General features: G+C 36.5%; 3 protein-coding genes across 3 annotated transcripts; all 3 read left to right on the plus strand.

Annotated features, from left to right (window-relative positions):
• Positions 1-124: 124 nt before the first annotated feature.
• Positions 125-8,686, plus strand: MEE22 (maternal effect embryo arrest 22). Its single transcript, XM_020698370.2, has 8 exons — positions 125-473; positions 581-716; positions 965-2,241; positions 3,019-4,424; positions 4,949-5,079; positions 5,199-5,986; positions 7,193-7,305; positions 8,012-8,686. Exons 1-8 carry the CDS (start codon positions 417-419, stop codon positions 8,337-8,339), a joined length of 4,236 nt encoding a protein of 1,411 aa, XP_020554029.2. The 5' UTR covers positions 125-416; the 3' UTR covers positions 8,340-8,686.
• Positions 8,687-9,773: 1,087 nt separating this feature from the next.
• On the plus strand, positions 9,774-12,734 carry LOC105175675 (two-pore potassium channel 3). The gene is made up of 2 exons (XM_011098208.3): positions 9,774-11,172; positions 12,129-12,734. Exons 1-2 carry the CDS (start codon positions 9,989-9,991, stop codon positions 12,277-12,279), a joined length of 1,335 nt encoding a protein of 444 aa, XP_011096510.1. The 5' UTR covers positions 9,774-9,988; the 3' UTR covers positions 12,280-12,734.
• A 3,042-nt stretch (positions 12,735-15,776) lies between these two features.
• LOC105175676 (WRKY transcription factor 28) lies at positions 15,777-17,426 on the plus strand. The gene is made up of 3 exons (XM_011098209.3): positions 15,777-16,331; positions 16,436-16,582; positions 16,911-17,426. Exons 1-3 carry the CDS (start codon positions 15,922-15,924, stop codon positions 17,254-17,256), a joined length of 903 nt encoding a protein of 300 aa, XP_011096511.2. The 5' UTR covers positions 15,777-15,921; the 3' UTR covers positions 17,257-17,426.
• Positions 17,427-17,450: the final 24 nt, after the last annotated feature.

Raw genomic sequence — 17,450 nt, forward strand, 5'->3', positions numbered from 1 at the left:
CCCATAGCCCCATATCACTTCACGCTCCGCAAAAGGCCCAATTTGGGCCCACATGTTTGGGAGTCTGGGCTTGATCCTCTGGCCTTGAACCGACTAAAATGGGTGGTCTATTTGCTTCGTTTCTTTGTTAAATCAGTTTCCCCCTTTTCGTCTTCGGTTTACTGAAAGAAGAAATATTTGAAGGTTTTGGTAGCCGAAGGGTTTAATAGTTTTGCTCTGCCTCTACTCATAATACCTTCATTCGTCTTCTTTCTCTCTTCTTCAATGGCCGCTTCTTAAGCGGCGTTGCTTTTCAGGTGTTGTTGAAACATGGATATTGTCTTATCTCCAATATGACTACATTCTTCTTCCAGTTTCTCCGCGTTGGTTTTGGCTCTTTAAGATTCAGAAGTTGAGGGTATTTTGATTTGGAAAATATGGCGGAGGATGTGGAGGTGTTGCAAGATAAATCCTCCAATACCTGCTGCGCTGCGGTAGGTATTGTTATTTTTATTCAGTGTTTTTCCGTTTATGTAGTTGACAATGCGTGCGGCGTGAGTGTTAACTAACGGTGTTATTGCAATTTGATGGATTGTTGAAGTTGAAGAAGAAGCACTCGAAGCTTTTGGAGAAGTATTCAAAACTTGAAGAGATTAAAAACAAGTTTCGCGACTGCACAGCGTTGGTACAACAAAAATATGATGTGATTGAGAAAGAAAATGAGAGTCTGAAGAAAGGTAAAAGTTGGTGTTTCCCTACCTTCATTTCAGATTTTTTTTCGTATTACTACATTTATAATATATATTGGTGTTATTATGGATAGTAGTGTTAGAAAAAGATAACTGATAGATGAATGCTAGAGTTGTGGGAATTTACTTTTATTGTTATAATTTATTCAAGGAAAATGGGTTCCTTGCAATTCGTTAACAATCTTAGTCTTTTCTTTAATGTTTTACTGAAAGTAAAGTTGTCTATGCTCCCCCAGCATTGGCAGAACTCAAACTGCAGGCCAATATATGGAAAGATGAGAAAGAAAAAGAATCTGGAATACGTATTGATCTTGAAGATGAGGTATCTGCGCTAAAGGATGAGGTTCAATTGTTGAAGCAGAATAGCAATTCTGCTTCTCAAAAAGCAGATGAGCAGCTTCAAGAACATCTAATTGTGGCTGAGAAAGAGATTAAGCGGCTGAAGGAGCTTTTGGACAAAGAGAGGGAAAGAGCAGCTTCTGAAAAGAAAAATGCCGAGTTGGGGAAGAAGAAAGCTGATGAGGCTTTGAAGAAGTTAGAGATGGGGAAAAATAAGGTTAGCGAAGCACAGAAGGTGGCTAATGTTGAAAAGAAAAAAGCAGAGGAAAGTAGGCTTCTGTATGAAAAATTAAAGAAGGAAATGGATGCAGTGAAGTTAATGTTGGATTCGGAGAGATCTAAACTTGAAGCTGCAGACAAGAGAGTGGAGACAGAGAAAAGGAATGCCGTTAGAGAAAGGGAAAGGGCAGACTTGGCTGTGGCCAAAGCTAAAGAGCAACAGGAATTTGCGGAAACAAATTTGAAGAAGGCCATGTTTGAGAAGGGTCGAGCAGATGATTTGAATCAAAAACTTGAAGAGACGAGAAATAGGGCTGAGAAGTTAGAGGCAGAGTTGCGTGAGCATTTATGCTCCAGAAAATTGGTCAAGGCTCAAGCTAATGAGTCCAAAACTGGCAGAAATGCAGAATTGGCAAGTTCTGTTGGTGTGAGAATGCTAAAGAATGATGGAGTAACATCTCAATGGTTGGAAAAGTTGCTCTTGGAGAAAGAGCAGAATATCATGAGGGAGAAAAAGCGCGCAGATTCACAGGAAAAGAAAGCAAGGAAACAGAAGAAAGTTGCAGAATCACACAAAACTATGGCCATTCAACAGAAGCATCGAGCTGATCAACTATCTCAAGAGTTGGAAAGTTATAAGCTGAGGTTTGAAGAGTTACAGAAGCAGCTCCAGGAATTTGTTTCATACAGAATGTATGCCGAAAATTCACCCCTAAGACACAACAATGTTATTTCTGATACTGACACTATTAAACTGCTAAAGAAACGTTTGAAACTAGAAAAGATGCTAGTAACGCATGCCAAGAGAGCGTCTGAGGTGGAAGCTATTCGGAACAGTATGCTACATCAAGAACTATGCCGCTTAAAGCAGGAGTGCCTTACGTTCCAACAACGTTTGGATATCCTAGATGACAGTTTCTTACATGACAGTGAAGGTATACGTCAGTTGGAAAAGGTTAGTTTCCTCTTGCTCATATTTATTTACACCCTGTTTGATCTAATAAATCAGGCAAGTATATTTTTATGCGTCCCCTGTCCAAGTTTATCTGCAATCACTCTCCTAGCCTCTTTTAATCTTATGCTCTTGTCCTGCCTATTGATATTTTCTGGAATCAGTGAGATGGCTGGTACAATAATCATGTATCACCTCCAGATTTCCACTTTTTATGTAAGCACAGTTCTTTTAAGGTCATTTTTATCTGTTTCTTGTGCCAATGCTTGTATGACTTTACCTTGTCTTCAATATAGAAATAATACTTTGGAATGAACTCTAGTAGAAGCCTTGACTGAATCTGGGAGATGGCGCTAGGGTATTGAAGAATCAAGATTCTAGAAAGCTGTGTAAGTGTATGGTAGTGGAATGTTATGGAAGACATGAAACTGGTATCATTATTACTAATAATTATCTTTATCATTACACCGTTAGACTTCCATAGGAATTGAGAAGGTTATATGAGGGATGATGAGATCAACTAATTAGATTGTTCGAGTTCTATAATTGATTAAAGAATTTCAGTTTCATTTCAAGCATGTCATTGATAAGGATTGTTAGCATTCTCACAGTAAGGAAGAAACACGTGTAGGATTTGTACTTTTTTAATGGCACACACATATAGATATATTGATAGATAACATGTATATGGATATAGCTAAAGTTTTGTTTTCATTGTGTTGCTGCATCAACAATTTTACATGGCTTGGTGCTCATTAACTGGATAATGTTATTTTGCAGACTGGTAATGAAACCTCCACTAGAGAGACATTATGCTCAGATGGGTTCCATAGGCAACTTATATCAGGTATAGATTCTAGACTGGATCCTCCATGTAGAGGTTCCAACCAAAAAATGTTACAGAGTTCTGCGATAAATTCCAGTTCGGCATCTTATTCTGATCGACCCTTGGTGGGATCACAGGAAAGAGAAACTTTGTCTGTCACGACATCAGCTAAACTGGGGGAAGATATGTCAAACCTCAAACCAACTATTTCAAGGTTGTGTGACAAGAAAAGAATAAGGTATAATGAGCATGCTGTAGCTCTAGCTGACAATTGCATGAGAAGTCCAATTAATGAGAATGCTAACGATAGGAGAATTGGGTATGGTGAAAAGAAGAAGATTCTTGATGCAGTTGAGTCCATTGAGAATTTGTATTCTAAGGGTGAGAAGTTGCATCGACAGGTATCAAAGAAGCTATCCCTACTGCACAATATACTTGATGATCGGACGGATGAACCTGAAGAAGGGAATGTGAAAGAGAATTCGTGTGGGAATCTTGTTAGACCTTTGAAGAGGAGAAAGACTTCTTGTGAGGGGACAGTAGTTGTTCATCATTTGCAAGGTTCTGCAGAGCCAAGTAGCATGCTTAATTCAAATATTGATCACCCTGATCCGAGTTGTCTGCATGCGTTAGCGCCTCGGCTTGATGTAATGAAATCAGATCAACATTTTAAGGATGGACAAAATAATGTTCTAGGAAGCAACCAGTGCATTCCTCAAAATTTTGATGATATGGCTTCTATTGACTATATGAAGTTGCTAGAAATGGATAATGCTGCCGAAGAAATCTCTTATCGCAGAGCTATTGCTATGCCTCTATCTCCTATGCTGCCAGAGGTCGACTTTAATGGGAATGAGAAACTTGAAGTGGATAATTCTGAGATGGTGGTAGATGAGAGTTCCCATGAGGAATTGTCAAGTGTAAGGGATAATATGGCGTCGACATCTAGCTTCAAAATTATTGACATTGAGAAGAACCAAACTAGTTTAGTATTCAATGGCCGCGTTTCTTCGCAGTTGCAGATGAATGAAGACTCTGTTGACTTCTTAAGAAATACGAATCATGTGCCAGTAAGTGATGCTCGTTTCCACCATATTTCAGGTGGAAAGTTGGGGATGTCTGATCTATCTGGTTATGAGGAAAAAACTGATATACCATGTGAAAGGAGGATTGCTTCTCCTCCAAGTGGTCTTCAGAAGTATTTTGTTGTATCCTCAGACAGCAAAGACAACTGTAGCATTTCGAGGATCCTTCAGACAATTGACGGTTGCATGCCTCTATGTTCTTTGCTTCATTCAGCAAACACATTCCTTCAGAGTATCCTACATACTCTCTCAAAGGCTGAAGATCTTTCAGTGAAGTAAGTAAATTAGTCAGATAAGTGATCCCTCTTTGGTTACTGTTTTAAACACTGTTCCAAGCATGTTATAATGGACAGGAGTCACCCTTTGAAACAAGTCAGTTCTTGGGGTTATTAGGTGTGTGAATACTACGGACATGTTTGACCAACCAGAGTAGTGAGGGCATTTTACCTTTGTGTGGAAAAGTAATTTTGAGTATTATACACTGTTTGGGATCTCTCATACTTTTTTGACCTTTAAGGACTTCCATTTACGGTTTATGTATATTACATTTTTATTTAGCCGATATGTTGGCCCCTTGATGTTAGGATATGCTTGTAGCTTCTATTGGCACGTGTTTTTGAGAAGAAGTTTCTTTAGATACTGTAAAGATGTTTCTCTGATGTTTTAGATCTCATCTCCTCTAGTTCATGCCTTCTGCTCTGTCAACTTGAATGGCGTAGTTTTTGATGTGGTTCTATTTTTATAATGAAACATGAAAGAAGCTAGTTATAGTTCTTTGCTCTCTGGAATGTGTTTGCAGGGAGAAGGCATGCGTTTTCTTCTCTCTAATACTGCATGGAATTTCGGAGGTTGGAATGAAAAACTCGACAAATCTATGGAGTGATGATTTAGTCCAGTCTCTTGGTCCGATGACCTTGCCCATTTTCTCAGGCACGTATCATTTTGTTATTAAATTTCGTTAGCTCTTTGTTTTGCAGTTTCATTAGCTATTTGTGTTGCAGTTTCATTCTTTATGTTTCCATTACGGGAATTGTTATTTTCTTGTGCAGAACTCGCTGATCCAGTTTTGAGAAGGCTATTTATGGAGTCATGTGATTTGTCTGAACTGCTTGCCGTAATTGAAGATTTCCTTCTGCAGAGAAAAGTTTTGGTATGTGGTGATGTATCTCTTGAGTCAAAGGTGCTTCCTGGTTCCAGCATAAACCTTGTTCTAAATGGTAATGACATAATGCTGTATGAAATGATGGCGTCAGCTCACCTGTTAGTTGTTGGGGGAAGTCTGTTAGCATCATTATGCTTGGCAGTTGACCGCATTGGCTTTCTTTGTGAGATGTCGTGCAATATTATCATGATGCCAGCATTTGACCCTGCAGTGTTGTTGCCTGTTCTTCATGTTTTTGCCCACACATGTGGCTCCAAATATTTTAACCTTCAGCAGTACTCCATAGCAATGGCTGTTGTAAAATCTCTGGTTATGTTTCTTGAAAAGCAAACTTCTTCGACCAATTCTATATCCTCCTCTCCATCAACAGTTGAAAATCTGTTTAAAAGTTGGTTATGCTGCAAGAATTGTCCATTCTCAGAGGGTGCACTTCCAATAGAGGATGTTCCCTTGCTGCTGTTACAGAACCTTCAGAACCATGATAGATCTGGCTATTGGCCACAAGATTCACTTGAATTAGTGAACTTGCTGGTTCCTAGAGTATGGTCTGATGAGGAGAAAACTGAAGAGGTTTCAGCCTTGACAAAAGCTGTCCCATTGTCGACAACGGCTTATGAGCATTTATGCGATGTCATTGATATTCTTTCTTTAACTGAGATTCTAGCTTCATTCATGGTATGAACACCTTTCTACATCTTTTATGAAAATTATTTTTTCCTTTTGCCATGTTTGACCTGGGATTTAATAAAACTATGAAAGATTGGATTCGATATTTTGATTTATCTCCATCATGTAAAAGATCGTGTGCCCTGAGTTTCCTGGCACTTTTTAGATGGTTGGCTTTAAGCTGTTGTTCTGTTTTCCCACATGTCGATAAGCTTGCAGATGTTGTAGGTATTTCATTGATCTTAGGAACTCTTCTTTTGTCAAGGTATCAGATTTTTTGAAGTCCATTTTGTGAGGAAGAAAAGTAAGTGTCTATAGCACATGAAAAAGAAATGCAGCAATACCTGGTATGATGGTAACAGTGAAATGTTCCATCACATTGAACAAAAGGTCTTTGATTCTTTAGCTGCCCTGGCCTTAAGTGGCTTATAGAAGTGATCTTGACTTTAAAATCTTTTTTTCCCCCTATGAGTATGGGGGTGGCTGCATTTGTAGATATTGTCAAATTTTCTGAGGTTATACAATTAAATCAGGCATTTTCTGCCTTTGAAAGCTCGTTACAAAAAACAAGTACTCTTTTTTTGTTTTTCTTCTATAATAAATAAACAGGTCACCGTTAAGGTGTGCCACTGTACTTCCAAGTCTCAGCTCTTGCTCACCGTTAGAGATTCTAGTTCTCTCTCTCTCTCTCTCTCTCTCTCTCTCTCTCTCTATTTTCAAGTGATTTTTGTGCTAATGCAAAATATTCTTTTAAAGGTGATTAATTTCTTCAGGATGTTGTCTATGTATGTCTTTACAATATCCGTGAGAAACGTGTGTTCACATTTATGAATGACGATTGAATTGAATTGCAATTGTGATTGGCTACAAGTAAATTAAGGATGTTGACTTGTCTAAAGGGTTTAGCTCTACTGCTCCGGGGGAGACATTTCAAATATGTTTCTTGACTAGATGTTGGAATAAAACCTAATTCTTCTAGCGTACTTAATTCATGTTCTGCTCAATTATATTTTGAGGTAGTAAGTGGTAAATGTTATTGATGTATAGAAGTATGATAAACAGCGGTGTGATTTATGATAGTTTTTTGTATTGTAGGTACTCCGATCTTGGGCATATCCATTTTTCCCCTTCCCTAACTTACATTTCTCAATTTAGGTAATCTATCTTTTCTTATTTTGTATCTGACTACTATCTTTATCTCTTTTTCATATGCAGAGTTGGGATTGGACAGTTGACCACATTGTACGTCCATTTTGTGAATACTTGGAGTCGCATCTGATGGAGTGTTTTTCTGCTGCTATTATCATACTTCTTGGTCAACTTGGGAGGTACAGACCCCTCTTGAAATTGTGTGCATATGCATTTGGATATGAAAACGCAAGCAGTGTCATGGTTTTGTTGCTGTGCATTGCATTCAGATGCTAAGATCATAAAAAGCTTTGGAGAACTATGTCTGACGACTGACCAGACACCAAAAGATTTTTCACTTGAGCTTTGGCAATAGATTAATCTGTTTAGACCTTGCCCCTTCTTACCTCAAAAATAACTTTTATTTCTAGATTGCATTGTGGCTTATGTCTTCCACTGTTCCACAAATGGTTCTCCTAGCACCCATATTATATATCCATGGAAACTTTGAACATCAAGACCAATTGTTGTAATTTTTATGAATTCCATCTTTGAAAGAGAAAGGACGGCCTTTTGCCCTGGCTCAAGTTACTTGTGAACAATATAACTCTTGCTGTACAGTTGCTTGCTGCATGCATTGAGGACAATAGTTTTGTGATATTAAGCTCTTATCTTTTGCCTAAACAATGCGACCCCTTAAGAACTATTTCTGAATTAATCAATGTATTCTGCTAGAAACTTTTTATCTACCCTAGACTCCTAGTTGCTGAAGTGAACAATTGATTGTGTAGGCTATACAATTGTCATATACACAACTCAGCTCCCTGTTGCAGAGACGTCATTTAGAAAATCATGTTTCTTCTTCCACGATTCAATAGATTTACCTGTCTGTCATCTGTAATGCAGTGTTGGAGTTGGTGCTGGTGGATATGAGGACACTGGAGTAAAGAAACTAACAGAACGGTTATCTGCATTTGCATGCGAGATCACTTTTATGAAATTGAGCATCTCTGTTCAATTTGCCATTGTAAGGTCTTTGTTTAGACTTACCCCAATCAAGTTAGAAGAAATTGTCGAAGAAAAAATTGAAACTCAAGCATTCATGGGTCAGTCTTTTCCTGCTACATTTATGAAGCGGTGGTTCTCTCTCTTGACTTGTGAGCAGCAATCTCTTGTCAGACTTCATCTGGCTTCAAGTGAGAGCAATTGTGCTACCAGTTTCCGGCCAAGGTAGATATCTTCGCTCAACATGGGCAAAGAAAATTTTGTGGTGAATTCTTGGTAGTTTGCCCTTGTGGGAACATTGTTTTTGTATGTTCTATTTGAGTCCCAATTTTTTATGATTTATGTACAGCAATTGAGGAATACAAGAACCAAGCGTTGAGGCCTAAAAGTCTCGGGCTAGTTTTTTTATGTGTTGAAACCTTTACTCCAGTGTTGATTATCTTGTTTTTTGGTCGTTTGTTTGGGGCCAATTTTGATCTATGGACCTACGGACTACGACACTCTTTGTTATTCTTTGTGTTTCTGTTGTATTCTTGTGGTAGATGGTTTGAATAATTCAGCAATGTTTGATCATGATATCATGGGTTGAACACGCAGGATCAGTAGTCAAATGTTTATGGTTTTGTCTATTAATGCCAATGTTATTTGTTAGTCCCATATTCATATGGATAAAGGTTCAGTTTGGTAAAGAAATGTAATGGCTCGTTGAATAGAAGAGAATGCAGATGAATCTTTTAGGTTTCCTGGAGTGATCAGTTTGAACATGTATTTAAATGTGTGTTCTTCTCATCAAATTGTTGGTAGAGTTGCCATGTTATGTCATCTTTGAATTCTTACATGACAATTTTTTTCAAGGATTGTTTCCTTGATTCTGTTTGATGTTTATGTCGTTAAGAAGGCTGTTTAGGTGTTTGCATTGAGAAGTAAGAGTGGTTGTTGGACTTCAAAGGGTATATTCGTTCCAGATTTACACCTCTTGTCTTTTGTCTCTTGTCTCTTGAGTTGATTTTGTCCAGAAGAAGAAACTGAGGGAGATGAACAGTCTTTTGTTTTCTTGTAATGGGTCTGGACCGTCTGGTACTGCTTAAAATAGTATTTTTCCGTTTCTTATGAAATTTCACGTCACCTATATATTTAAAAATAGATTTCGTACATTAAAGAAAAAGAAAAGAAAAAACATATTCATCCAAACTTACTAATATCAACCAATTCATTTTCTTTATTAAAAAGGTTTGCCAGAAAAATATGAGCACACGTGCGCATGAATTATTACGCCGATTTCATTCACTTTTCATCGATTTTTCTCATTAAAAGAGGGAACAAAGGAGGGTCCCTCCGCATGAATATGATGAGTAAAAGGGCATGTTTGCTCCTCATAAATAAAAATAAAATAAAAGGGGTTTTCTTTAGCTTTGTTAATTTCTCACTTTTCTTTATTAATATTATTATTTTTCATATTTTGATGATACAGAAATGCATCATTTGTTGTCGCAAATGGAAACATAATCAATTTTTGTTTATTAGAAATTCAATTTTACTGCGATACCATACTAGGAAACTATACATGTTTTCAAAATTTCTTTTTCTCCGTTATTTCTTACGTAGCCAAACAAACCCTTAACAAGCTCTTCCTTTTCTGGTCCCATCTACAATTAGAAACATGAAACCAAATCTGAAACATAATAATAATAATAATAGTGCCCATTTAACCATTCTGTTCTGTCGAACTCGAAACTTCCCGCAAAGCTTCTCAAACTCAGAGAACCGCCCGCCATTTGCATCCATGTGAAAGAACCTTACGGCTTCGGTGATCTTGGAATATTTCGCTAACCCTTCCAGCACCCCCGCCTTCCGACACATCTGTCTCCAATAACTCGCATGGAGAAGGAGCCACTCCTCGTTCGCGTTGGGCCTCGACGTCCACAGCCTTCACCAGCGCCGCTGCCACCGCCCTCGCTCTGCCCTCTACCTGAACATAATGAAATCACCATTCCACCAGTGCCCCCCACCCCTTCTGCCAGAGAACTCAAAGACATGCTGATTTTTGGCTCCCCTTCATCGCCAGCATCCCATCTTATAGATTCTTCCTCCTCAAACCTTATTGAGGCCTTAACCTTATCCCTCACCTCACCTAGGCCTCCGCTTTCCAATCTTGCAACTGAATGGTTGAATGTTGATGAGCAAAGATCAAATTCCGACCCAGAAAACCAACAATCTTGTTTGATTGCCCCCAATTATCCACGTTCCAAGAATCTTCACCGTTCCAAAACTGCACCTGCTATGGCTACAATATATGAAATTGATCGCTCTTCTGCTGCCAAGCCACCACCACCCCTGTTTGCTAAGCAATCTATTGTAAGGCAGGGTGTTATCCTCTTGATCATATACTTGAGTTTTGGTGTTCTTATATACTCCCTTAATAGGCACAATTTCAGAGCAATCCAGACGAACTCTGTGGTTGATGCTTTGTACTTCTGCATTGTGACTATGTGTACAATTGGCTATGGTGATATAACCCCTGATAGCACTGCAACAAAGTTGTTCTCCATTGCATTTGTGCTTGTGGGGTTCGGTTTTATTGATATTTTGTTAACTGGGATGGTTAGTTATATGCTTGATTTGCAAGAGAATTATCTCTTGAAGAGCATTAAGGGTGGTGGTGGTCGTGATCCTGGTTCTTATATAATTGATGTAAAGAAGGGGAGGATGAGGATCCGTATGAAGGTGGCATTGGCTTTGGGCGTTGTGGTGCTTTGTATTGGAATTGGTGTTTCTGTTATGCATTTTGTCGAGAGGCTGAATTGGTTGGACTCATTTTATTTATCGGTTATGTCTGTCACCACTGTTGGATATGGTGACAGGGCTTTCAATACTTTGCATGGTCGCATTTTTGCATCGCTTTGGTTGCTTGTTTCGACACTTGCTGTTGCTAGAGCATTTCTTTACTTGGCTGAGGCAAGAGTCGACAAGCGGAACAGGAGGATGGCAAAGTGGGTGCTTGGCCAAAATATGACTGTTGCTCAGTTTCTTGCCGCAGACATTGACAACAATGGCTCCGTGAGGCAAGTTCTTAACTTTGTTTGTACTAATGCAGTTATTATCCCAGCCAAATGTTTAATCTATAGTTAGATCGTAGGTTTTATGCCAGACCAGATTTGTGACACTGCTAACTGTACTCAATACTTGATAGTTCTAGTTTGAGATAGTTTACTGGGAAGAAGTTTGGGAGGGAGTGCATCCATGTTGAACCTGTGAACTCTGCAATTGTGCTTGCAGTTTCAGGTTAAGGTTGATGTCATCTGTTCATCAAAGCAAAAACAAAATCTCCATACAATAAGGTCTATTTGCACGAATATAAAAATCAAACTCAAACTAGGTAAACTAGAAGTGGATAATCATAATTTTTGCATTCACACGTTAGCTTTAGAGCATTCACCTTTTATGTGTTTTGACATAAGATGTCTGGTGTTGGCAGTCATACTTTATAAACTTACTGGTTCATTAATGTCACTTCGGTTCTTGCATGCTTAAACTGTGAAAAATTATGAATAGGTTTGGTAGTGTCAAGTCTGGTGAGAGGCTATTGAGCAGCATCGAGAACCTCTGGGCAATTTTCATTTTTCCTAAGACGACAATGTCCTTGACAAAATAAGTATTTGCCCCTATGTAGTGATGCAGGTAAAGTATATTAGCTTGGATAATCAACTTTTTCTTCGTTGTAGGCAGTACTAACAGTTAGCAGTGCTGGACACATTCTTGTAGTTCGGTTTGAAATGCTCCATCTCTTAGCCTTTCGACATGCATCTATAGTGGGCTTACACTGTTTAAACAAATAATGGGATTGAATGTAGTCGGTTGGTGTATGTTTCACTTTATTGTTGCTTCATTCTATTTTTGTGGTACATAATCTTTTATTAACCATTTTGAGAAGCCCATTACATTAAGACTTAAGGTTTGACGATGGCACACCAAGTTTGTTTTCTTAATGAGGTTTGTTCTTTTGCGTTTTATCTTGCAGCAAATCAGAATACGTCGTATACAAGCTCAAGGAGATGGGCAAGGTCTCGGAGAAAGACATCTTGCAGGTATGCAAACAGTTTGAGCGACTGGATCCCGACAACTGCGGAAAGATCACTCTTGCTGATCTTAAGGAAAGTCATCACGCATGATGCAAGATTGACTGGTCCATCAGAAAATGATGATATCCCTCTTATTTGCTGCACATACCAGTCTTCTTCCTCCAAATTCAGCAATTTTAACGTGGCATAAGATAGATGTCTCTTGGTACTGAGATGGAAGGAAGTGGCTGTTAGACTATGGAAATGCATGCAAACAAATTCATCGTGAGACATGAGCGACTCCCTGTCCCTGACCTCATACTCAACCTTCCATAGACGGACGTCGGATCTCTGCATCTGAAAAGCTTATAGCTCATCTTTGTGACAATTGAGCCTCTCCTAGTTTCCAACCAGGTAACCAATTTAGCTTGCTAGTCTTTTTGGTTCAAACCATGTGATATATGTGGTTGTGATCGGCCGTTTTAGGATAGATTTCAAGAATTGTACAGGTAAAAAGCCTTGTAATAATTCTTTGCATCATTTAATACATGCACATTTTGTTAGGATGATCTTGTTCCAAAGCTACTCTCTTTCAGTTCTACTAAAATAAAAGTTTGAAACAATCATCCACAATACACAAAAATTAAAAAAAAAAACTACAAAAAAAGTTCGAAATTGAAGAGACATGGTAGGCTCCTGGGTTGGGCCCTCCTTTATTCATTTTCATTCAAGAAATTGGGTAGATCTTTTAATTTAAGTTATGGTTCGTGTTTTATTTTATTTAATATACACATATTATCTGTATATAAATAACACAATCTTTGTAAATGTGACGTGTATAAATGTTATATGTAATATAAAAAAAAATATGACTTAAAATAAAAAAAAAAATCCAAAATTACCTTCCAAGTGGAGTGGATGACACATAACAATAATGGGATTATTGACCAAGAATCACAGGGTCAGAACCCATTCACACTGTAATTATTTTTTATTTGCATCAGACATGTAAAACTTACTAATTATATACATCACGAATCTTCTCCTTCAACATTTATTATTACAATATCATAATTAGTTAGATTGACCATTCTTTTTATTAATTTATGTGCATCATTAATTTCTCGAAATTAGTGTTTTTATAGGTGTGTATGCTGTTTTCTTAATTTCGTTCTCAAAAAATAAAAATAAAAAATAAATAACATTAGGTTTGCATCTGGTCCCCTGTCCAGACAGGTGTTGCAAGATTTGCAGTTTCCTTACCGCCAACGTACTTTTTTCTGTACAAATAAAAACATCAAGTAATTAAAGTATAGTACACCATAATTTAGTCATAAATGGCATTGAAGTACGTTTGGGTTTGGCAGGTCAGCTATATTTGGTGGGTCGCCAATTTCAATGTCTTCATTATACCATTCCTCCTCCAAAATTCTAATTCAAATTCAAATTTAAATTAATTATATGATAAATATAATATATTTATTCTATTATTCCTACATAATTTAAGAAAAATAATTATTTAATATAATAAATATATCACATTTATCACGTATTTAATTTGATACAATCATACTTGATCTTAGTAAAAATCTTTCCTACCCCACATTATATGATGATTAGGTCCTGTGAGAATCAAACAGCTTTGATAGCTCTAAATGCCTAATTTTGTAATTTAGCGATAAGAAGTACAGATGATACGATTATTGTAATAATTTTTGTTAGATATTAATGTTGACGTGAATAATTATACTTGTAATTGATTTATTTTAATTAATAATAGTTCATCGTTCTTATTTAAAAAAAAATAGAGACAATATGAATATTTAAAAATACAAATATACAAGAATAAAAATTTTGATTTTAATTATAGTTATAATATTTAGAATTTAGAACGTTCAAGTGTATAAAAAGTCGTAAATCCACAGACTCAAAAAAAAAAACTTATAATATATACTTAATTAACAAAATATTTGGGTCAGTTTTAGGGTTTACTCCAAATAATTTAATTTTATTATAGGCTAAAGAAAAGTGTTTTTGCCTAACTTTATCCATCTAATTTGTCTTTATACTCAAATATTTATGGAATTTATCAGTTAAAATATTGCACGTACGCTCCTTGTAATCTACTTAATCTTTTGTTTCTTGGTTGAATGTTGAGATAAATTATAATATGTAATTTCATCTAGTATTTTAGGGGATGTAATTGAAATTTACCATAAATTTTGGTCTATTATTTAATTTTTAAGTTTTAAAATAAATTAATTTTAACTCCTTCATTTATTTTGGTTTTTCATATACTCTATAAAAATTAATAATGTAAATTTTACTTTTTTAGAAAGTGTGCACAAACAGAGGATATGCTATATTATATTAAATGAGAACACCTTTTTGATGTCCCACTTAATTTTTGGTCTGCCATTTATTTTTAATTATTATTTAACTTCTTCATTTGTCATGATTTTTCATAACTATCTTTTGATAATTTTTTTTCATGCATTTTATTTTAATTTTTACTATATTATTTATTATATTTGTCTGTCAATTTTTATTTATAAATCAAATTAATTTATTTTGGTAATATATGTGTTTAGGACAAAAACTAATAGTACAATTTATATTTTTTTAAAACTTATATATACACATAAAACGTGTTTTGTTACACTGAGTGGTACATGAAAAGAGAGCGTAGAGGAGAACGGGCAAGGCACGTGTGTGGACACGTGTTGAGCCCATCCCTCCGACCTTTGAAGCATTGACTCAGTGACCACTCTATATATAGAGATAGACAGACCTCGTGAGCCGCGATTCCACTGTTAACCCCCACAACCCAAACGCACCTTCTTTGACTTGGGATTCAATTCCACTCTTATGTATATATTAATTCACATTCCACTCTTATATATATCCATTCCTTTCAACTGTTGATTCAAACTACACTTTGACACCCAAATTCCTATATACAAAGACTATATAATTTCATTAAATATCATAGGAGTATTCGTAATAATATCAATTTTTGAAAGAGCTCGTTGTAGTTTATCTTAATTAATATGAATAAATAACGCTATGAAATATTTCCCATGAACATATAAAAAAATGTGAACTTTACAAACATAACTCGTATATATTAAATGGAATAGAAAATGCAACATCATTTTTGCAATATATATATACTCTATGTTTACAATATTCAAGCCATTTATATAGTTAAAAAGTAAAAAAAAAAAAACATTTAAAAAATATATGATGCTTATGTATTAAATACAATACAGAAAACAATATCAATTTTAAATTACAATATAAAGTAAATTTCTGACCCGAAGATATATGGATTGAATTTTTTTTATTTCATTTAACACATATATATCGTGCATATAATATAATTATAATATTAAATTTATTTTTAAAAAAGTAAGTAGACGTATATAATAAAAATAAAAAATGATTTAAAATAGAAAATAAAATGGGTAAAAGGTGGGGTCCGTGAATTGATCAAAATTGGTGGCCCTGGCCTCGCCTCATCCTCCTCCTATTCCTCCACGAGATTAATAATAAATGAGCAAAAGAACTGACTGAAATGACCTCAACTCAACCAATATCTATTCTTCTCCATCCTCAAACCCTAAAATTAAAACACTGCGTACCTACCTAATACAAATACAAATACCACCAAAATCAATCCTTTTTCCCTTCATTTGTCAAACCTCACATTCTTTCTTCTCTTCTCCACCTCCACTTTCCTTTAATTTCATCATGTCTCAAGACTTCACACAATTCTACTATCACCAACCATTAACAGTTCATCATGACGACGCCCATTCCTCCGCTTATAATACTGATCATGACGCCTCAAATACCTTTTCCGCGGATCATTCCTCACTTCACAATGACCTGCAGAGTTTTGATCCTTCATACCTGAGCTTTACTGAGTTTTTGCATGGATCCTGCACCGGCCACGACTCCTTCTTGGATGCCTTCGGCTTATCGCCTTCGGAGCGGACGCCGGTGGTGGAGGCTGCTGGAGGCGGTGAAACCCCAGCGACTCCTACCTCTTGGATTTCCACGGAGGCAGCTGCAGGCGACGAAGATTCCAACAAGGGTAAAAAGGAAGTAGCGAAGGAAACCCTTGAAGATGCAGAAGACGACAGCTCTAAAAAATTAGAGTAGGTTACTATATATTATTGACTTGGATTTTTCCATTTTCTTTTTTGTTGTTCAATAATTTACGAATTATGTGATGAACTTGGTGATATATAATTAAATAAAGCGGTAAATCGAAGACGAAAAAAGGAGAGAAGAAGCAAAGAGAAGCACGATTTGCGTTCATGACTAAGAGCGAGGTTGATCATCTGGAAGATGGGTACAGATGGAGAAAATACGGGCAGAAGGCAGTCAAAAATAGCCCTTATCCAAGGTGAACACCCATTATTCATTTCTTTTAATTAATTATTATTATTATTATTTTGAATTTGGACTCCCCTGTCCTCAATTGTGTGAACTGAACACTCTCATCTCATGCAACTAGTCAAACTTGTTAACCCCTATCATTAACTAATCCCTTGTCATTCATTACCTATAAATAATTAATAATTATTTATGTTTAAATCTCCAATAAATAAAGAGAAATTAATATTCAGAAAGTGATTTATTTAATATAATCAGACTTAATTTGAGTTGGGTTAAGTTAATCATATCATGATCTGAATATTGCTGATCTTGTGGTTAATTAAACACGATTGCAGAAGCTACTACAGGTGCACAACCCAAAAATGCCCAGTGAAGAAACGCGTGGAGAGATCATTCCAAGACCCTTCAATTGTGATCACCACCTACCAAGGGCAGCACAACCACCACGTACCGGTGACTCTCCGCGGAAACATGGTGGCCGGAGTGTTTGCCCCTTCAATGCTAAGTACTCCACCGCTGCTGGAGCGTCCGCCTCATCAACAACTCATAGCTCAGATGCCTCAGTACCTCTATAGTACAATAAGCAACGTGCATGATCATGATCGTCATCAGCACTTCCAGTACCAGAGCTCTCAGTTGCACGATGTAATTCCTCCTGTATTTCCCAAACAGGAGACCTGAGACTTTCCAAATTCTAACAGCTCCAGGGTTTAATTTCTTTGTGATTTATTAATTATCTCTCATTTAATGGTCTTTGCTGACCGGACAATATATTGGCCTTTTTGGTATAGACAAGGCTGTAACAAAAAGTTACATAAATTTTAAATTTTACTATTTATTTAATATTTTAATATTAATTAATATTTAAGTATTGC

This window comes from Sesamum indicum, linkage group LG12 (assembly GCF_026168435.1).
Source record: "Sesamum indicum cultivar Baizhima isolate 11 linkage group LG12, ASM2616843v1, whole genome shotgun sequence".
In the NCBI taxonomy this organism is placed as follows: domain Eukaryota; kingdom Viridiplantae; phylum Streptophyta; class Magnoliopsida; order Lamiales; family Pedaliaceae; genus Sesamum; species Sesamum indicum.

Excerpts from the sequence above, each read along its gene's own strand:
- MEE22 (XM_020698370.2), top strand. The coding sequence starts at position 417 with ATGGCGGAGGATGTGGAGGTGTTGCAAGATAAATCCTCCAATACCTGC. Across the intron at positions 717-964 it reads AAATGAGAGTCTGAAGAAAG|CATTGGCAGAACTCAAACTG; the intron begins GTAAAAGTTGGT and ends ATGCTCCCCCAG. Across the intron at positions 7,306-8,011 it reads CTTCTTGGTCAACTTGGGAG|TGTTGGAGTTGGTGCTGGTG; the intron begins GTACAGACCCCT and ends TCTGTAATGCAG.
- LOC105175675 (XM_011098208.3), top strand. The coding sequence starts at position 9,989 with ATGGAGAAGGAGCCACTCCTCGTTCGCGTTGGGCCTCGACGTCCACAG. Across the intron at positions 11,173-12,128 it reads GACAACAATGGCTCCGTGAG|CAAATCAGAATACGTCGTAT; the intron begins GCAAGTTCTTAA and ends TTTATCTTGCAG.
- LOC105175676 (XM_011098209.3), top strand. The coding sequence starts at position 15,922 with ATGTCTCAAGACTTCACACAATTCTACTATCACCAACCATTAACAGTT. Across the intron at positions 16,332-16,435 it reads GACAGCTCTAAAAAATTAGA|CGGTAAATCGAAGACGAAAA; the intron begins GTAGGTTACTAT and ends AATTAAATAAAG. Across the intron at positions 16,583-16,910 it reads AAAAATAGCCCTTATCCAAG|AAGCTACTACAGGTGCACAA; the intron begins GTGAACACCCAT and ends ACACGATTGCAG.